Source organism: Coregonus clupeaformis, unplaced genomic scaffold (genome assembly GCF_020615455.1).
Source record: "Coregonus clupeaformis isolate EN_2021a unplaced genomic scaffold, ASM2061545v1 scaf0341, whole genome shotgun sequence".
In the NCBI taxonomy this organism is placed as follows: domain Eukaryota; kingdom Metazoa; phylum Chordata; class Actinopteri; order Salmoniformes; family Salmonidae; genus Coregonus; species Coregonus clupeaformis.
The window spans coordinates 236,228-254,895 of record NW_025533796.1 but is presented as its reverse complement, the minus strand read 5'-3'; the positions used below and the strand labels follow the sequence as shown (position 1 = coordinate 254,895).

Below are 18,668 nucleotides of genomic sequence, written 5' to 3'. Positions count from 1 at the left end.
AGCATAATGTTTCCACCTCCATGTTTGACGGTGGGGATGGTGTTCTTGGGGTCATAGGCAGCATTCCTCCTCCTCCAAACACGGCGAGTTGAGTTGATGCCAAAGAGCTCCATTTTGGTCTCATCTGACCACAACACTTTCACCCAGTTCTCCTCTGAATCATTCAGATGTTCATTGGCAAACTTCAGACGGGCATGTACAGTGGGGAGAACAAGTATTTGATACACTGCCGATTTTGCAGGTTTTCCTACTTACAAAGCATGTAGAGGTCTGTAATTTTTATCATAGGTACACTTCAACTGTGAGAGACGGAATCTAAAACATAAATCCAGAAAATCACATTGTATGATTTTAAAGTAATTAATTTGCATTTTATTGCATGACATAAGTATTTGATACATCAGAAAAGCAGAACTTAATATTTGGTACAGAAACCTTTGTTTGCAATTACAGAGATCATACGTTTCCTGTAGGTCTTGACCAGGTTTGCACACACTGCAGCAGGGATTTTGGCCCACTCCTCCATACAGACCTTCTCCAGATCCTTCAGGTTGCGGGGCTGTCGCTGGGAAATACGGACTTTCAGCTCCCTCCAAAGATTTTCTATTGGGTTCAGGTCTGGAGACTGGTTAGGCCACTCCAGGACCTTGAGATGCTTCTTACGGAGCCACTCCTTAGTTGCCCTGGCTGTGTGTTTCGGGTCGTTGTCATGCTGGAAGACCCAGCCACGACCCATCTTCAATGCTCTTACTGAGGAAAGGTGGTTGATGGCCAAGATCTCGCGATACATGGCCCCATCCATCCTCCCCTCAATACGGTGCAGTCGTCCTGTCCCCTTTGCAGAAAAGCATCCCCAAAGAATGATGTTTCCACCTCCATGCTTCACGTTGGGATGGTGTTCTTGGGGTTGTACTCATCCTTCTTCTTCCTCCAAACACGGCGAGTGGAGTTTAGACCAAAAAGCTCTATTTTTGTCTCATCAGACCACATGACCTTCTCCCATTCCTCCTCTGGATCATCCAGATGGTCATTGGCAAACTTCAGACAGGCCTGGACATGCGCTGGCTTGAGCAGGGGGACCTTGCGTGCGCTGCAGGATTTTAATCCATGACGGCGTAGTGTGTTACTAATGGTTTTCTTTGAGACTGTGGTCCCAGCTCTCTTCAGGTCATTGACCAGGTCCTGCCGTGTAGTTCTGGGCTGATCCCTCACCTTCCTCATGATCATTGATGCCCCACGAGGTGAGATCTTGCATGGAGCCCCAGACCGAGGGTGATTGACCGTCATCTTGAACTTCTTCCATTTTCTAATAATTGCGCCAACAGTTGTTGCCTTCTCACCAAGCTGCTTGCCTATTGTCCTGTAGCCCATCCCAGCCTTGTGCAGGTCTACAATTTTATCCCTGATGTCCTTACACAGCTCTCTGGTCTTGGCCATTGTGGAGAGGTTGGAGTCTGTTTGATTGAGTGTGTGGACAGGTGTCTTTTATACAGGTAACGAGTTCAAACAGGTGCAGTTAATACAGGTAATGAGTGGAGAACAGGAGGGCTTCTTAAAGAAAAACTAACAGGTCTGTGCGAGCCGGAATTCTTACTGGTTGGTAGGTGATCAAATACTTATGTCACGCAATAAAATGCAAAGTAATTACTTAAAAATCATACAATGTGATTTTCTGGATTTTTGTTTTAGATTCCGTCTCTCAGGAGTTGAAGTGTACCTATGATAAAAATTACAGACCTCTACATGCTTTGTAAGTAGGAAAACCTGCCAAATCGGCAGTGTATCAAATACTTGTTCTCCTCACTGTATATGTGCTTTCTTGAGCAGGGGGACCTTGCGGGCGCTGCAGGATTTCAGTCCTTCACGGCGTAGTGTGTTACCAATTGTTTTCTTGGTGACTATGGTCCCAGCTGCCTTGAGATCATTGACAATATCCTCCTGTGTAGTTCTGGGCTGATTCCTCACCGTTCTCATGATCATTGCAACTCCACGAGGTGAGATCTTGCATGGAGCACCAGGCCGAGGGAGATTGACAGTTATTTTGTGTTTCTTCCATTTGCAAATAATCGCACCAACTGTTGTAACCATCTCACCAAGCTGCTTGGCGATGGTCTTGTAGCCCATTCCAGCCTTGTGTAGGTCTACAATCTTGTCCCTGACATCCTTGGAGAGCTCTTTGGTCTTGGCCATGGTGGAGAGTTTGGAATCTGATTGATTGATTGCTTCTGTGGACAGGTGTCTTTCATACAGGTAACAAGCTAAGATTAGGAGCACTCCCTTTAAGAGTGTGCTCCTAATCTCAGCTCGTTACCTGTATAAAAGACACCTGGGAGCCAGAAATATTTCTGATTGAGAGGGGGTCAAATACTTATTTCCCTCATTAAAATGCAACTGAATTTATAACATTTTTTACATGTGTTTTTCTGGATTTTGTTGTTGTTATTCTGTATCTCACTGTTCAAATAAACCTACCATTAAAATTATAGACTGATCATTTCTTTGTCAGTGGGCAAACGTACAAAATCAGCAGGGGATCAAATACTTTTTTCCCTCACTGTACATATCTACATCAATTACCTCGTATCCCTGCACATCCACTTGGTACTGGTTCCCCTCTGTATATAGCCAAGTTATTGTTACTCATTGTGTATTTATTCCTTGTGTTATTATTTTTCTAATATTTCTCTCTGCATTGTTGGGTAGTGTAACGGAGACGCAGGGAGTCAGGAAGCAGGTTCAGTCGGTGAGTTTAATAGGAACGAACATGGAGTGAATACAAAAACAGGGTTAGTGTCTAAACAGGAAACAATACTACCTTGTGATGAAGTCCAGGTGTGCGTAATGATGGGTTGTCAGGACCAGTGGTTAGTAGACCGGCGACGTCGCTCGCTGGAGCGGGAGTAGACGTGAAAGGAAGGGCCCGTAAGTAAGCCTTTCACTATTAATCTACACCTGTTGTTTACGAAGCATGTGACAAATACAATTTGATTTATTTGGATTTGCCACTGTTCTTGAACCGTTTACGTGTACATACTGACCCAACTTATGTTGCTTGTCAAAAGACTGTTGATACTACTTGTGCTTTCTGAACTATAATCATTTCAATTTAGCTTAAAACTCCATAGACTTCAAAGGGAAATATGAGATTTGCCCCTGCTCTTGAGCCATTTCAGCTACAAAGACCAACCCAACGTTGAAATGTGCAGAATGACTCAACATAGATAACTTCAACACAGCTTTTTGCTACCATTCATACTTTATAAACAATAAAGCTTGTTGTATCTCCATTCATTTTAATGGCGGATTGCAGGCTTCAACATCTAAACTGAAATCCCTGCCACAGAACATTCAGAATGTTCAAACTAAAACATAAAAACACATTATATTACTTAAGATACTGTCTGACCCGGCGCCAGCATAAAGTGACTAAGGGGGCATTATATAGAATTCTGATTATTCTGTATAATCACGCTATACCACAATAAACATAAAGTTCAAATGCAGGGACTCCTAGATTTGGCCCGTGGTTGGTTTTATCTGGCCAAGTTTTCTGAGCAAAGAAATTATACATATTTTTTGTATTATTTCTCATTTTCATTGTTGGACATAAAAGACTGTAAAAACACCAGGAAATCAGCTCCAAGTGATTTTAAATTTTGATAATCTGTTCCGATGGATATACTGTATGTAAGAGTTGTGCAAAGTTGGTAGAATCTTAATGAAAATTATTCACAGCTGTAATGGCTGCCAAAGGTGCTTACACCAAGTATTACCCTGAGGGGGGTAGAGACCTATCCAATTATGATATTTAATTGATTTGTTTTTAGCAAAATATTCTATAACTTTCTTTCACTTTTAATGTGTGGATTAGGTTGTGTAGAACTGTAGGAACAAATCTAATGTAATCCCTTTTTAGATGACATTTTAAGGCAGCAAAATCTGAAAAAAGTTCAAGGGGGTGTAGACTTTCTATAGGCACTGTATATTTTGCTGACGGACACCAGTTGGTTTTGGCGTACACTATGCTAATATGAAGACATTTTTGGGGGGGAAATGTTATCACCCTCTAACTTACTTAATTTTTTATTAAAAGGAATAATTAATCATTTAAAAGTGGACAGACAGCGGATCAAGGGAATGCACACAGCAGTACAGAACAGAGGCATCATTTTACGCAAATTAATTGTCTATTTGCAGACCGATGGCAACTTTGTGCTCGGGTTCTCTGGGAATCAAACTCTGAACACAGATGCTCAGGAGCTCATCCTCCAACAAAATGGCAATCTGGTCATCTACGCCAGGGTTTCCAAAACTCGGTCCTGCTGATTCAAATAATCAAAGCTTGATGAGCTGGCTATTTCAGTCAGCTGCATAGTGCTAGGGCAAAAAACTAAATGTGCACCCAGGGGGGCCCCAGGACTGAATTAGGGAAACCCTAATCTACGCCATCCCACATGCAACCCCAACAATGCACAAAGCGGTCAACTCACCCTCACTGACGAAGGTGCCCTGATCCTCTACATTCCCGGAAATGTGGTCTGGTGCTCTCATGATGACACTGGTAATGAGGAAGAGTAACATCGCATCGCCTGTCTACGTCTACCACTAAAATCTGTATTCAAAAGCCTCTCTTGCGCTTTCATTTGCTCAAATAAAGAATACATTTACTTTTAAAGTAGTGGTTTGTGTTGTAATTCTGTGCATTGTGACTGCGGATTCTCTCTGTGTTCAAAAGACAAACATCACTACTAACTTGATCATGGAGATTATAGCTTTATTGACTCACATAAAAGAGAACATGAGATCTGACTGTTTTTCATGTACATTTTTATTATGAAAGAGACATCCACTATCATGCATCACAACAGAATAATTTATGGAGGGATACACACATATACATGGATTATAACGATGCAGTTATGTGAGTCTGTATTGGTGTTTGTCCCATAGAGAATGATAGAGGCCGCTAGTGGCAAAAAGGTGTTTTAGCATGGGCAGCACCATTGAGAGCTTCCCCCATGCTTCCGCCATTTTAAAGTAGTCAACTGGGTGGGGTTTCCTATGGGTTGGAACCTCAATGGCACTGCCCATGCTGTCACAGATGCTATAATGGCACAGATAAAGATGAGTCCTCTATCCATCTCTATGAATTGTCCATGATTATGGGTGTGTGTGAGTGGGAGGGTGTGGGCCCATGTGTGATGTTACAGGAAGGCACACAGTCTCTCCAATACAGAAGGGTTTCTGTTGCTGAGGAAGATCAGTTCTTTCTTCCCTTCTTCTGTCTGACCTGATGGAGAGAGAGAGAGATGGAGAGAGAGAGATGGGGAGAGAGAGAGAGAGAGAGAGAGAGAGAGAGAGATGGAGAGAGAGAGAGACGAGGCTCTCAGAAATCAGTTCAAAATGTCATAATCTAAACCAACACAAACTGTGCCAGTGGTGAAAGTGAACAGCTCTTACTATGTGGGTGTTGTAGCCAGTGGCTGTCCAGGTAGTAGAGGTAACAGCTCTCAAACTCCTTCTCACTGTAGTTGGAGACTGGTACTGGGACAAACGGGTCCATGCTGTCAAAGCCCTCCTGTTGGGGGAACACAGAGAAGAGGAGGATAGAAAGGTTTATAGGTCAACTTATGTTTCTATTTGACTGGTCATACAATAACATGAAACATGATGTATGTAAACACGTCAGAAGAGTCTTTTCCAAAACATCTAGATCAGTCCCTTCCCTTAGCCCTTGTTAGCCCAGATCAATAGACACCAAGGGCTGGAGGTTGTTTTTGGACTGGACATACAACATTAATTGGGATGTAATCATGACCCCTGACCTCTCCCAGCAGCTCCTGGGGCAGGTAGGCAGAGCTTGGAGCGTAGAGAGACCCTGTCTGAGACAGAGTGGCGATGACCGCCCCTCCACACTGAGGAGAGAGAGAGAGGGGTGGTGGTGAAAATCTGAATTATTACATTTTCTATTAGACATAGAGGATAACTCCATGCAGTTCTGACCCAGTCATTGTTGATCATCTTCCTCAAGTTATGAACCAACGTCAACTCCTCTGGAGCCACCTGACAGACAGGACAGGACAGGACGAGAGAGAGAGAAGGGAAAAGTGACAGGAAGAGAGGATGAAATGGAGAGGAGAGAAAGCGACAGGTCAGTTAGGTACACAATCTTTACACAGAAATTACAAAAGACATGAAAATGGAAGCACAGTGAGGTGAATGAATGTATAGGTGTGTATAAGTACTGGGCTCTTGTCCTCCTTCTTGAGCGTGGTCCTTCCCCAGAGACCGTTGACTCCATCAACAGCCACAGCTAGCCTGAAGCCCTCCTCAGCCCCCTCTGTCCCCCCAGCCTGAAGCCTCAGCTCCTTTAGCACCGCCCCCACCACATCACTGCTGCTCTTCACACGAGACACTCCCTGGGGAGAAACAAACATGGTTTAACAATGATACGTGGTATGAGATTCTTAAAAGAGAAGTGCACTGAACCAATTATGTTGCAGGACTGGAGGCCAGACGCAAGGCGTCCGCATGATTCCCAGCAGAAACAATTCGGAAGAGTTTGTGCATATATTATGATGACATTTTTGTTCATTTTGGACTTCTGTAAGGTTTTTTTGGGGGGGGCTGTTCAGGCACAATTACATTTTTTCTTGAGGCAAGCCGAAGTCGGTAGCCGAAGTCTATGCCCCTTCGTCAGTGATTGGTCAACAGTAGGGATTCTTTAATAAAGTATTTGTTGTCATTCAACAAGAGACAACTCTTTTTCATGCACATTTTTTTAATTGAGAAATACTGCACCAAACATTTTAGTTAGACTAAGATCTCCTTGGCAAAAACGCCAAAATGAATGACAGATTGAGTTATTTTAGATGAATTCTGACTACGGCATCTCAAAATGGACAAACAGCACTATTGATGCTTTTTTCAAGCGAAGGTCTTTTAAGGGAGTATGCGAGCACACTCGTTCGGTTCGCCTAGCAGAGTTTGGCCGAACTGAAGCATGCTGATGCCTTAATACAGGGCAGGTTGACACTGGACTCACCATGTCCACCAGTTCCCCTAGTGGCCGTCCCTCCTCAGTGCTCTCTCTCTTAGTCCACACGTACCGCTGCCTCAACTTGATCTAAATCAACAACAAGGAGACACACTAGTCACACATACAGAACGCCTCAAGTTTACTTACATACAGTGTCTTCAGAAAGTATTCACACCACTGGACTTTTTCCATATTGTGTTACAGCCTGAATTTAAAATGGATTCAATAGAGATTGTGTCACTGATCTACACACAATACCCCATTTATAAAATAATTTGTCAAAGTGGAATTATGTTTTTAGAAAAAAATCAAAAAATGTAATTTGAAATGTTCATATGAAATGTCTTGAGTCAATAAGTATTCAAACCATTTGTTATGGCAAGCCTAAATAAGTTCAGGAGTAAAAATATGCTTAACAACTCTGTGTGCAATAATAGTGTTTAACATGATTTTTAAATTACTACCCCATCTCTGTACCCAACACATATAATTATCAGTAAGGTCCCTAAGTCAAGCAGTGAAAAATATTCCAAAACATACATCCTGTTTACAATATGGCACTAAAGTAACACTGAAAAAAATGTGGCATGAAATTTACTTTTGTCCTGAATACAAAGTGTTATGTTTGGGGCAAATCCAACACAACACATCACTGACTATCACTGTTCATATTTTTAAAATGGTGGTGGCTGCATCATGTTATGGGAATGCTTGTCATCGGCAAGGCCCAGGGAGTTTTTTAGGATAAAAAGAAACAGAATAGAGCTAAGCACAGGCAAAATCCTACAGGAAAACCTGGTTCAGTCTGCTTTCCAACAGACACTGGGAGACAAACACAAGGCCAAATATACACTGGAGTTGCTTACCAAGATGACATTGAATGTTCCTGAGTGTCGTAATTACAGTGTTGACTTAAAATCAGCTTGAATATCTATGGCAAGACTTGAAAATGGCTGTATAGCAATGATCAACAACCAACTTGACAGAGCTTGACACATTTTTTAAAGAATAATGGGCAAGTATTGTACAATCCAGGTGTGCAAAGCTCTGAGATTTACCCAGAAAGACTCACAGCTGTAATTGCTGCCAAAGGTGATTCTAACATGTATTGACTCAGGGGGTTGAATACTTATCTAATCAAGATATATTACCGTTTTATTTTCCATGAATTAAAAAAAAAAAAAATTCTTCCACTGAGATCGTTGGCAAAAAATGTCAATTAAATCAGTTATAATCCCACTTTGTAACAACAAAATGTGGAAAAAGTCAAGGGGTATGAATACTTTCTGAAGGCACTGCATCTTACTTCTAATGTTAGGATTAGAGGAGGGTAAGCTGATCCAAGATCTGTTGCTACAGGCAACATATACCTGGCGTCCACTATTTATCTGAGGAGGAGGAGCTACCTTGGAAAGGAAGGGTTCATTGGTGGTTCTGAAGTTGCGTAGCCAGTTGGACGCCTGGATTGGCTGGTCGAAGCGGGAGGCGTGGTAGGAGGAGGGCAGCAGCTCCTTACAGTTCTTCACCCACAGGTGGGCTATAGATAGGAGAGGAGGAGATTATCATGATCATCATTTTGTGTGTTGGGGTAGTGTGTGTGTGTATGTGTGTGTGTTACTACCGTCTGGTATGTGTAGTACTAGCCATCCCTGTGTGGAGCAGTAGCGGACAGTATGACAGAGAGACATGGTCTTCCCACTGCCCTTCACCCCATCTACACAACCAGTCAAGGTCAACACAAATCAACACAATACAGGTAGACAACACTGGTCATAGAGCGGTACAGGGATGACGGTGTGTATATTAAAAATGTGTAAAGGCACAAAGGTACATTGAGGTGTGATCAGGTGTATTAGGTAGGGTAGGATACAGAGTAGGTAGCGCAGGGTGGGCTTGCTGTAGTCGGCTCTCTTCAGGTGAGATATCAGCTCCAGAGCAGGCTGCCTCACCATCACACAGCCCTCGTTAAATGTCTTCACCTGGACACGGGTACAGACAGTCAGTCAGTCATACTGTAACACCCTAACACATGCTCGGATGCGGACACACAATACCTGTTGTTGGTATCGTGGAGGCAGGCCGTGGGGGAAGACAGTGCGGAAGTGGGAGGGGGGCACAGTGTAGTACTGCCCTAGGTGCTGCTCCGAATGACAGGCCTGGGGACAGAGGGAGATTAAACATCAGTACTCTCCAGACTTAATACGACATGCTACAGTATATGAATAAAGTGGGATTGATTAGTTTATTGATTTATTCCACCTACCGGGTCGTTCTCCTGTGTTCTGAAGATGGAGAATGTCTCCTGTCTCGTCTCCGACTCCATGGCAACCGCCTCCTGCTGCTGGCCACACCCACTGCCATGGAGCGGCCGCACCTGCGCTACCTGTCCGTGACATCATCACATTCCACAGGTAAGAGTCAGGTGTTAAGCGTCTATCATAGTCCAAAACGTGTACACCTAAGCACAGCAGTGTTCTAGAATACAGGACCGTTAGAATGAACTACAGTGGTGAATCACAACATGCATTTTCACTAGTACCAGCAACCAGCACAACATCTCCAGAAATACGTGTACTGTATATGTTTAGGGCTGACTTTTCAAAATGCATTATCCCACGGAAACTGACATCACAATGCATATTAAATGTTAATAAATATGCATAGCTAGCACTAGCCCAAGATGTACTCTTAAGGAGCCTAATGTTACCGTTACTCCGTAAGGTCCAAGGACCTTATATGTTATTTTCAGAGGTAGACTAGCTCTGGCGGCCAAAACAGCCAAATACTACATGTAAACGCGAATCGATTCTCAATTGCCATACGGTTCTAGAAACAAAGCCCTTTACATTCATATCAGATCAAAATAATTTCACAAATGCAAAATACACACCTACTGCACACCACAGGAGGTTGGTGGCACCTTAATTGGGGAGGTCAGACTTGTGGTAATGGCTGGAGCGGAATGGTATCGAATACATCAAACATGGGTTCCATGTGTTTGATGCCATTCCATTAGCTCCTTTACAGCCATTATTATGAGCCGTCCTCCCCTCAGTAGCCTCCACTGCTGTACATTGTTTTAACCGGCTTTATCACAGATGCAGCCAACAGTATTTTTCAGTGACAACACGTTTCTGGCGGCCTTCTTCCATTACAAACAGGTGTTCGGGGCATACTAAATAGCAGCACAGGTGGTCCCTCAGTCTTCCGTAAACACGCGCTGTAATATGAATTATGGCAATGTGGGAACACTAACCCTATAAAAAGGTGTGTATCAATTTAACATTTTGTTTTTTGAAAATTGTTTCTCGCTGTTATTTAGGATAAGGAAGGTCCTTATGTTTCCAAAACTGTAACGCAAGCGATGCGTGTTAATGTTCAGACCGAGCGTCGGGGCTCTTAACTAAACTCACCCATACAGAAGACGCCTTCGTCCAATGACTTATGTGTAATGGAAATGTGAGTCGAGAGCTAGCACATGACAACAATTAGGTATAAGAGACTATAGTATTAGTGCAAGCCTCATGCTATGAATGTCATGGGATCTTGCACCATGGACTCACCGTTTGTCGTAATCTGAAGGATAGTCTGTGAAGGGCCATGTTCTGGAACATGAATAAGTACATCAACCCAGGTCAGTTTACACAGCTACACTGGTGCCATCTCTACTATTGTAGAGGCGACCTTGACTGTAAAATGTGTATTTTATTTTATTAGGACTAGCAAGCTATCTTAGCTCAATAGCTAGCTAACCTTACATTAGCTAGCTAGATATCTGCTAGCATGAGACTGTAACATGCATCGTCATACAGTACACTGCAGCAAGACTACAACAACTGTAGGTACACTACAATTTACCAAGCAATTAATTCATTAAATTCCAAATTAAGATCCAAACAGAAAAGGTCATGTAGTTATAGACGGTCTATTTTGAGAACACTGAAGTTGCACAATTTCGGTCGAACTGTCACGGTGCTAAATCAGTGGACGTTGCCATTTTGGTTTGTAGACAAAGGATGTGACGTGAAGAGCTCGAACATGCGCAAATCCAGATGTCAATCACAGCTTTTGTAGCGCTAGGTGGTCTTATTTAGAACCAGTCTGATTTATATATAAAAAATCATAATAATAATTGTCTACAGTTGGATAGCCGGATGGTGGGTGATGAGAATAGTTGGTCTAAAATAGATTTAAGTCAATGGACCTAGGACCTAGGCCTATAGGTTTCCAATGGTTATGACAGGTGGAAAAAAATAACTTTATAAACACTCAGGATGATTCTTTGCAAGATGGTCCCATAAATTCCAGAGTGGAGTATGCGCGAATGAAACCAAAAAATATTTTATTTTAGTTTGTAAACATAATTATAGCCTCAGGCCTAATATTAGACATTCAACCACAATAATGCTCTATAGTGATAATGTTTCAAATGAAATATAATTTATAAACAACAACAAAAAAACTGTAGGCCTTGGTTGTATAGGCTTACAGGATACTGGATCTCCCATAGCGCATATCAATCACCCTTCTCTCCCTCCCTTCTCTCCCGCCTCTTGGAGCTTCTGAAAGAGTGTGGCGTGTGTTGTTTTCAGCTTGTTTGAGACTTCTGTAGCCTTCTACTCAGTGCTTCTACTACCGGCACTTTTCGCTCAGAAGCCCCCGTTTTGTGAATGGGCTTCAGTCCGCCCTGACTTCAACCATGCCCGGGTAGCGCAAGGAACGAATTAAGATATGCAAACAGGTAACTGCTTGGGAAAGAAGGGCCAAGAGAAAGCAAGGCTTGATGTTTCGGAGCTTATATGTCGTCGCCATTTTGTTAGTTTTTTTTTGTTTTTATATCATTATGCATATCTAAATAATTTAGGCTATTTTGTGAACATACGTTTTTAGCTACTTTTTTGATCATTTAGATGCACATTGAACTGTTGAGTGTTTTTATTATTTCGGACAACTGCACATATAGCTTCTGAATACATTTTCTCATGAAAGTTGCTTTTGCTAAGAGATTGCTGTCTTATGTGCTCATCATTTATTACGAGTGAAGCTTGCAACGATGCAATCGAATAGAAAGTCTAGCTGTCAACAATGTTTTGGCACAGAATGACGCAGCCTCACCGGGGGCGTTCTCCGTTATCGAGCACAGTGCACGATCTGATCAGTCTGAAGGAAACAATGTAGCCTAACCTTCCCTTTCCCTGGATGAGAAATAGTTACAAAATAAACATAGCACTACTGCAGGGCAACAGGACTGACCCCCCCCAAAAAAAAAGTTTTTAGTACAAAATAAAAAATAAATAGGATTTTATTGTTTATGTCAAAAAATACTACAATCACAAGGAATTCAGCTAAAAATGAGTATAATTTAGGAAACTGTTCCCAAGTATATAAACAAATAAAAAAAGAGACATAGCCTTTGTATGTGATCATGTCTCAATGTAATCAAGGTATGAAATTATTGTTATTTTCAAATACAATCTCTTATTAGGATTAGTTGTGGTCAATTTGCAGTGTACAAATTATTATAATTATGTTTTGGCCCCCGAACATTGACTCGGCGGCTGAATCTAGTTGCCTTCCCCTGCACTACTGTAACTAGCTTGCCACCTAGCTGTCGAGACAAGTTACCACGGAGAATGCTACTGTAGTGTCTTCAACCGAGCGCTATGAAAACAGCCGCGCAAATGTTCTCTTCTGTATCCAGCCAGCCTATGCGTAGGGTTTCCGAGGAGGAGTAGGCCAAGCGACTTTAGTTATGTAACCAAACCAATATCTGAATACATCGCATGATTGTTGATGGTTGTCGAGAGGATAGGGCAGTATCACCAAGCTCTCTGATCTTGTGTAATGTAGGCTAAACGCAGTTTTGGGACGGGCACGCTCGGTAAGTAGCACGATTATGTCTAATTTTGTAGCATATCAAACCAGCATGTTATGTTAGTTTGTAAGTATATGCTAGCGTGCTGTATCACAGTGTTGCAACAGTATTGCATCTATCATATCATTTATTATGGGGGTGTGGGACCAGGGTTGAATTCTCGCTTTACAGACTGTGATAATATTTATCAAGCCAATGTTGCTGACACAAGTATTATAAGGCAGACAGAGGACAGATGAGGGGGAGGAAAGGGGCATGGACTCATCACAAAAAAAATATTGTTTCATCATAGAGAATTGTGATCACTGACAGACATGTAATAGTTTAATGGTTAAATTGGTTAATTTCGTTGTGCAATAATATGTATTATTGGCAGATGTTCTGTGAAATAGGCTATATGAATGACAACAACAACAATGGCACGTGTCATGTCATTGTGGTTCTCTGTAGCTCAGCTGGTAGAGCACGGCGCTTGTAACGCCAAGGTAGTGGGTTCGATCCCCGGGACCACCCATACACAAAAAAAAATGTATGCACGCATGACTGTAAGTCGCTTTGGATAAAAGCGTCTGCTAAATGGCATATTATATTATGGAATATTATTACCTACGTTATGTGTGCCCGGTGCATAATGCCTACAAGCTGCCATAGTTCACACGACGCATCAAAGCCATTCGCAAAATAAACTAGTGCTAATGTTGTCATGACAGTGACAAGGTGAACGCGGGTAGATCACACAGTGAGTGCAGTACTGGACATCCCTCCCCTCCCCTCAGCTCCGCTCTAGATCAGCCAGCCAGTGTAGCAGCGACCAGGGTACACAATGTAAGACCCACGGACCAAGAGCCTGATACAGCCAGTAATAACTGTGAAGAGAAGGGCAGAGAAAGAGAGTGTGTTTGTGTGTCACAACATTAGCTCTCTGAGATACATTGGTATCGAACATGTTAAAACACCTAGGAGGGAGGGGAGGGAGATACTGATAATCTATTATTGAGAAGATAATTGTATTGGATTCATCGTTTGTGTACCATGTCTCCTAAAGGTCTGAACCAAGAGTTTGATATCAAATCATTTCTTACATGAATATGTCACTTTGATTTGTCTTGCCTTCCAGGGCTCCTACTTGGTCATTTTGTAAATATATTTTATTTTCTGGAACTACTACATGTACCCCTCTCATTGATATCAAATTATTATTAGAGATGCACAAAAGGTTTTTGCACCCACCATGCGTCATGTGCGTAATGATGTGAGGTGAAATGTGTATATTTGGGGATGTGAGCACTCAGTTTATTTGTTTGACCTGACGAAGATCTGTTCGGATCGAAAACGTTGTCAATAAAGCGGTGAATTGGGAGCTTTAACAGTGTGCAGGCCTTGTTCTTTACTAGTATTCTTTATTAGCCCAGCACCTATGTTTTTAAGGATGTGCATATGACCACAAACTTTTCTGTGTGTGCGTGTGTGTCTCATCAGCTTGTATGGAGTAGCGGTACCACTTAGTATACTGCAATACTATCTCAACCTATCACTATCATGTACACTGCATGACCAAAAGTATGTGCACACCTGTTTGTCGAATATCTCATCCAAAATCATGGGCGTTAATATGGAGCTGGTCCCCCCCCTTTGCTGCTGTAACAGCCTCCACTCTTCTGGGAAGGCCTTCCACTAGATGTTGGAACATTACTGCGGGGACTTGCTTCCATTCAGCCAAAAGAGTATTAGTGAGGTTGGGCACTGATGTTGGGCGATTAGGCCTGACTCGCAGTCGGTGTTCAAATTCATCGCAAAGGTGTTCGATGGAGTTGAGGTCAGGGCTCTGTGCAGGCCAGTCAAGTTCTTCCACAGCGATCTCGACAAACCATTTCTGTATGGACATCGCTTTGTGCACGTGGGCATTGTCATGCTGAAACAGGAAAAAACTATTGCCACAAAGTTGTAAGCACAGAATCGTCTAGAATGTAATTGTATGCTGTAGTGTTAAGATTTCCCTTCACTGGAACTAAGGGACCTAACCCGAACCATGACAAACAGACCCAGACCATTATTCCTCCTCCACCAAACTTTACAGTTGGCACTATGCATTGGGGCAGGTAGCATTCTCCTGGTATCCGCCAAACCCAGATTTGTCAGTCGGACTGCCAGATGGTGAAGCGTGATTCATCACTCCAGAGAATGCGTTTCCATTGCTCCAGAGCCCGGCGAGCTTTACACCACTCCAGCCGACGCTTGGCATTGCACATGGTGATCTTCGGCTTGTGTGCAGCTGCTCGTCCAAGGAAACCCATTTCATGAAGCTCCTGACGAACAGTTCTTGCGGTGACGTTGCTTCCAGAGGCAGTTTGGAACTCGGTAGTGAGTGTTGCAACCGAGGACAGACTATTTTTACACGCTACGCGCGTCAGCACTCGCCACACCCATTCTGTCAGCTTGTATGGCCTACCACTTTGCGGCTGAGCCGTTGTTGCTCCTAGACGTTTCCACTTTACAATAACAGCACTTACAGTTGACCGGGGCAGCTCAAGCAGGGCAGAAATGTTACGAACTGACTTGTTGGAAAGGTGACATGCTATGACGGTGCCACGTTGAAAGTCACTGAGCTCTTCAGTATGGACCTTTCTACTGCCAATGTTTGTCTATGGAGATTGCATGGCGGTGTGCTCGATTTTATACACCTGTCAGCAACAGGTGTGGCTGAAATAGCCAAATCCACTCATTTGAAGGGGTGTCCACATACTTTTGTATATACAGTAGCGTATAATGGGATGCTCTGTCAGCAGTGTTGTCACAGAGCTGCTAATATACAAGTAGTTATGGCTGATAACAGTGACAGTCAGATGGTGATAGTTGGATATGAGAGGGTCATTAGAGTGATTTAACCCACTGCTCGTTGAGTGCTTACGATCACAATGATGATAGTGACAAGTCTATCCATCACTCTGACATCCGCAATAGCTGTAGACCTGCTGCTTAAAGGTAGACTGAGTGAAATTACTTTGCCATGAGCAGCACAGCGTGGTAACCAGGGCTCCAAAACAGCGGAGAAGTTGAGCCTCGCGCGTCAACGCTCAATTACAGTAGTTGTTGCGGAAATTGACCCACTATGCTGTTTACTTTCTGCATCTATGTCATATCGCTGAGTCTACCTTTAATGTTGAGATACCGTCGACTGCTGGTTAGTTAGCACAACAGACAATACCCTGGAGCAGACAGACAGGCTGTTTATAGGACTGAGGGTCATAACATTAGTATTTAGTCATAGTGAATAATACGATTAGCTTTTTTGTCTATCCAGTATGTATTGGCCACACCCCTTTCCTCAGTTTATCTACATGTAGGCTAAGCGTGGGCCTGCTTGTTGACTCATGGCACTTGTACTTGTGTTATCTAAACGCATAATGTAGCCTATTCCATAAATCTATATTCTGAGAATTAAAGGTATTTCAACCTGTCACTCAATTTAGCCAACTTGACATTGTATTGACAAACAGGGCTGTACTATACTATACTGTACTGTACTGTACTCTAGCTCACCATGTCTCCTTAGTCTTCATGTCACTGTGACCTCCACATATGTATACTCTCTCTCTCTCTCTCTCATTCTATTTCTGGGTTCTCTCTGTCCTTATATCTGGGTCAGGCCACAGTAGTGGTCACTGTAGAGGTGACCAGTAGTCAGAGAGATACTGAGCTCTACATGCTAACATGGTCTGACTGGAAGCCTCTTCAGAGGACAAGGACAAGGCACTGTTGAGAGACAGATGAGTTGTTTCATAAGAGGCTCTCCATAGAGAGTAAAGAATGTACAACAGGGTGTGTTTTATTAGGAAATGGAAGAGAGAGAGAGAGAGATACAGGAGATGGTGTTTGTCTTGGCGTATATTGGTCAGCACATAGAGACTACAGAGCAAGTGTGTGAGAGAGAGGGAGACAGAGAGTAAAGTATGGCTGTTCAGGGGAACGTTATTGCTGAGTGTGATACTTGCCTTAGCGTCACATTAAAAGTCAATTTACAATGGAGTAAATGAAAAGCTTACTTGACTTAGAGGAAACCAGAGGAGGGGGAGGAATTCACTCGTTTCCAAAAATACGTTTTGCCCGTTCCTACGGATTTGTGTTACACCACTACTGAGAGGGGAGGAGGGGAAAGTTCTGGAGGACGTGAATGGAGGGATTGAGGTTGAAGAGGAGAAAAAGACGGGAGAGAAGAGGGGGAGGAAATATGGTTTTGATTAACATGGATACGGTGCCTGGTGCTTGGTTGACCATTTTACTGTGTGGTCTGTTCTGAGAGAGAGAGAGAGAGAGAGAGAGAGGACGAAAAGAGAATTGAAGTATGCAAAGGGTTGCTGACAGACATGAAACAGAGAAGGTTGGAGAGAAAAGAGAGAAAAGAAAGAGGTGGACTACAGTAGAGGGGAGGGAGGGAGGAGGGAAAGGTAGAGGGATTGTGGGGTGGAGAGAAATCGAAGTTGGTATCGAGCATGAGCCCTTAGATCTGTGATCACTTCACGAACGAAAGAAAGAAAGATGGAGTGAGGAATGGAAGGAAGGAAGCAAGGAAGGAATGATACCTTTTTAAAGAATTTTGAACAGGGCCCCTGTTTTCCAGTAAGTGTGGGCATTCTTGGAAAGGGCTGCTCTGCTGAGTGTGATTGGTCCCCTGGGGTTCTGTTCAGTGAGGTCATCAGTGAGGTCATCATCTGAATCATCTCCTGAGTGACTTTACTGCCATCTGCTTCTCACACACACACAAACACACACACACATACATATACACACGCGGCTTCGGAAATTGTATTGCAGAATTTTCTTCAGGACTTTGGACGGAGAGAGCGGGGGAAAGAGAGAGAGCTGACTCCAGTTGTAGGGTTTAGTATAGTGTTGGCTGCCAAGCTGCGTGATGCTGTGGTCAGCTGCAGTGGAGAACAGAAGATAGCCTACATGTAAGCTGACATTTAGCTGGTGTCTTTTGTCGTCTGTTGTAAGCATTATAGGAAGTGCCATAGAGGTAGTATAGTTTCTGTGTTTTCACTTTCTTGTAAAGTGCCCTACATTTGGATTGTCATTCTGTTGTTTTTCAGTAAAGCTGATAGGGGACTTTTCGTCTGTCGTTGTTGAATTTCTGCTACTAATGTCTGATGTCAGTGAAATGACTAATCTCTCTCTCTGTCTGTTTCTCTCTTTCACTCCATCCTTCTCAGCTCAAGCCTGACTGACAGACAGAGAGGGACAGAGCGCTGGACAGTTGGGTCAAGAAAGCCTTTTGACATTTCATCTCTGGACAGTACCTGTTCCCTCCCACCCTGGGTGCTGCACCCCCCACCCCTCCCCCTTCACATCTCTGATGGACCAGAGAGCGAAGGGGGGACCATCTCTACCTCCACCATCCACACTGCCTCTCCTCCCCCCTGCCCCGCCACAGCAGTACCCAGAGAAAGAGGTAGGCAGTGGGAAGCGGAAGAGGAGAGAGAAGGAAGGAGGAGGTGGTGCAGTACTGGAGGTGCTCATTGAGGGGCGCTGTGGCGCTGCAGGGCAGAGACGGCTCCCATTCCCAGGCAGAGAGAGGAGCTGCACTGAGGGCAATGTGAGGCTGAGGATCGGAGTCCAAACGGCCAAACGCATCAAGAAACCCCCCAGGACCCTGGAGGGCTACGAGTATAAACCCACCATCAGGACCTACCAGAGGCCTGGGAGGGGGGCAGCGGGGAGGGGGGATCAGGAGGGAGGGGGGAGTGGGCAGGGGAA

At 43.5% G+C, this 18,668-nt stretch overlaps 1 protein-coding gene across 3 annotated transcripts; it reads right to left on the bottom strand.

Moving 5' to 3' along the window:
* Nucleotides 1-4,810: 4,810 nt before the first annotated feature.
* On the bottom strand, nt 4,811-11,062 carry LOC121543175 (28S ribosomal protein S29, mitochondrial). 3 transcript variants are annotated; one of them, XM_045214940.1, is made up of 13 exons: nt 10,898-11,062; nt 10,603-10,644; nt 9,303-9,422; nt 9,094-9,195; nt 8,910-9,018; nt 8,661-8,753; nt 8,446-8,576; nt 7,046-7,126; nt 6,246-6,419; nt 6,004-6,063; nt 5,826-5,915; nt 5,461-5,578; nt 4,811-5,290 (listed from the first exon to the last, which is right to left on the bottom strand). In XM_045214940.1, the coding sequence occupies exons 2-13, from the start codon at nt 10,639-10,641 to the stop codon at nt 5,205-5,207; spliced, it is 1,203 nt and encodes a 400-aa protein (XP_045070875.1). In that variant the 5' UTR covers nt 10,642-10,644; nt 10,898-11,062; the 3' UTR covers nt 4,811-5,204. The 3 variants fall into 3 exon arrangements, with proteins under 3 accessions (XP_045070875.1, XP_045070876.1, XP_045070874.1); XM_045214941.1 differs by having other exon boundaries at nt 10,989-11,018; XM_045214939.1 differs by having other exon boundaries at nt 10,603-11,062.
* Between the last annotated feature and the right edge of the window lie 7,606 nt (nt 11,063-18,668).

What these genes read in the sequence shown, in the direction of transcription:
- LOC121543175 (XM_045214939.1), bottom strand. Translation starts at nt 10,665, where the DNA reads ATGTACTTATTCATGTTCCAGAACATGGCCCTTCACAGACTATCCTTC. An exon ending in ATGAACCCTTCCTTTCCAAG is followed by an intron (nt 7,127 to 8,445) that starts GTAGCTCCTCCT and finishes TTGTTGATTTAG; the next exon opens with ATCAAGTTGAGGCAGCGGTA. An exon ending in CTGGCTACAACACCCACATA is followed by an intron (nt 5,291 to 5,460) that starts GTAAGAGCTGTT and finishes TCTCTCCATCAG; the next exon opens with GTCAGACAGAAGAAGGGAAG.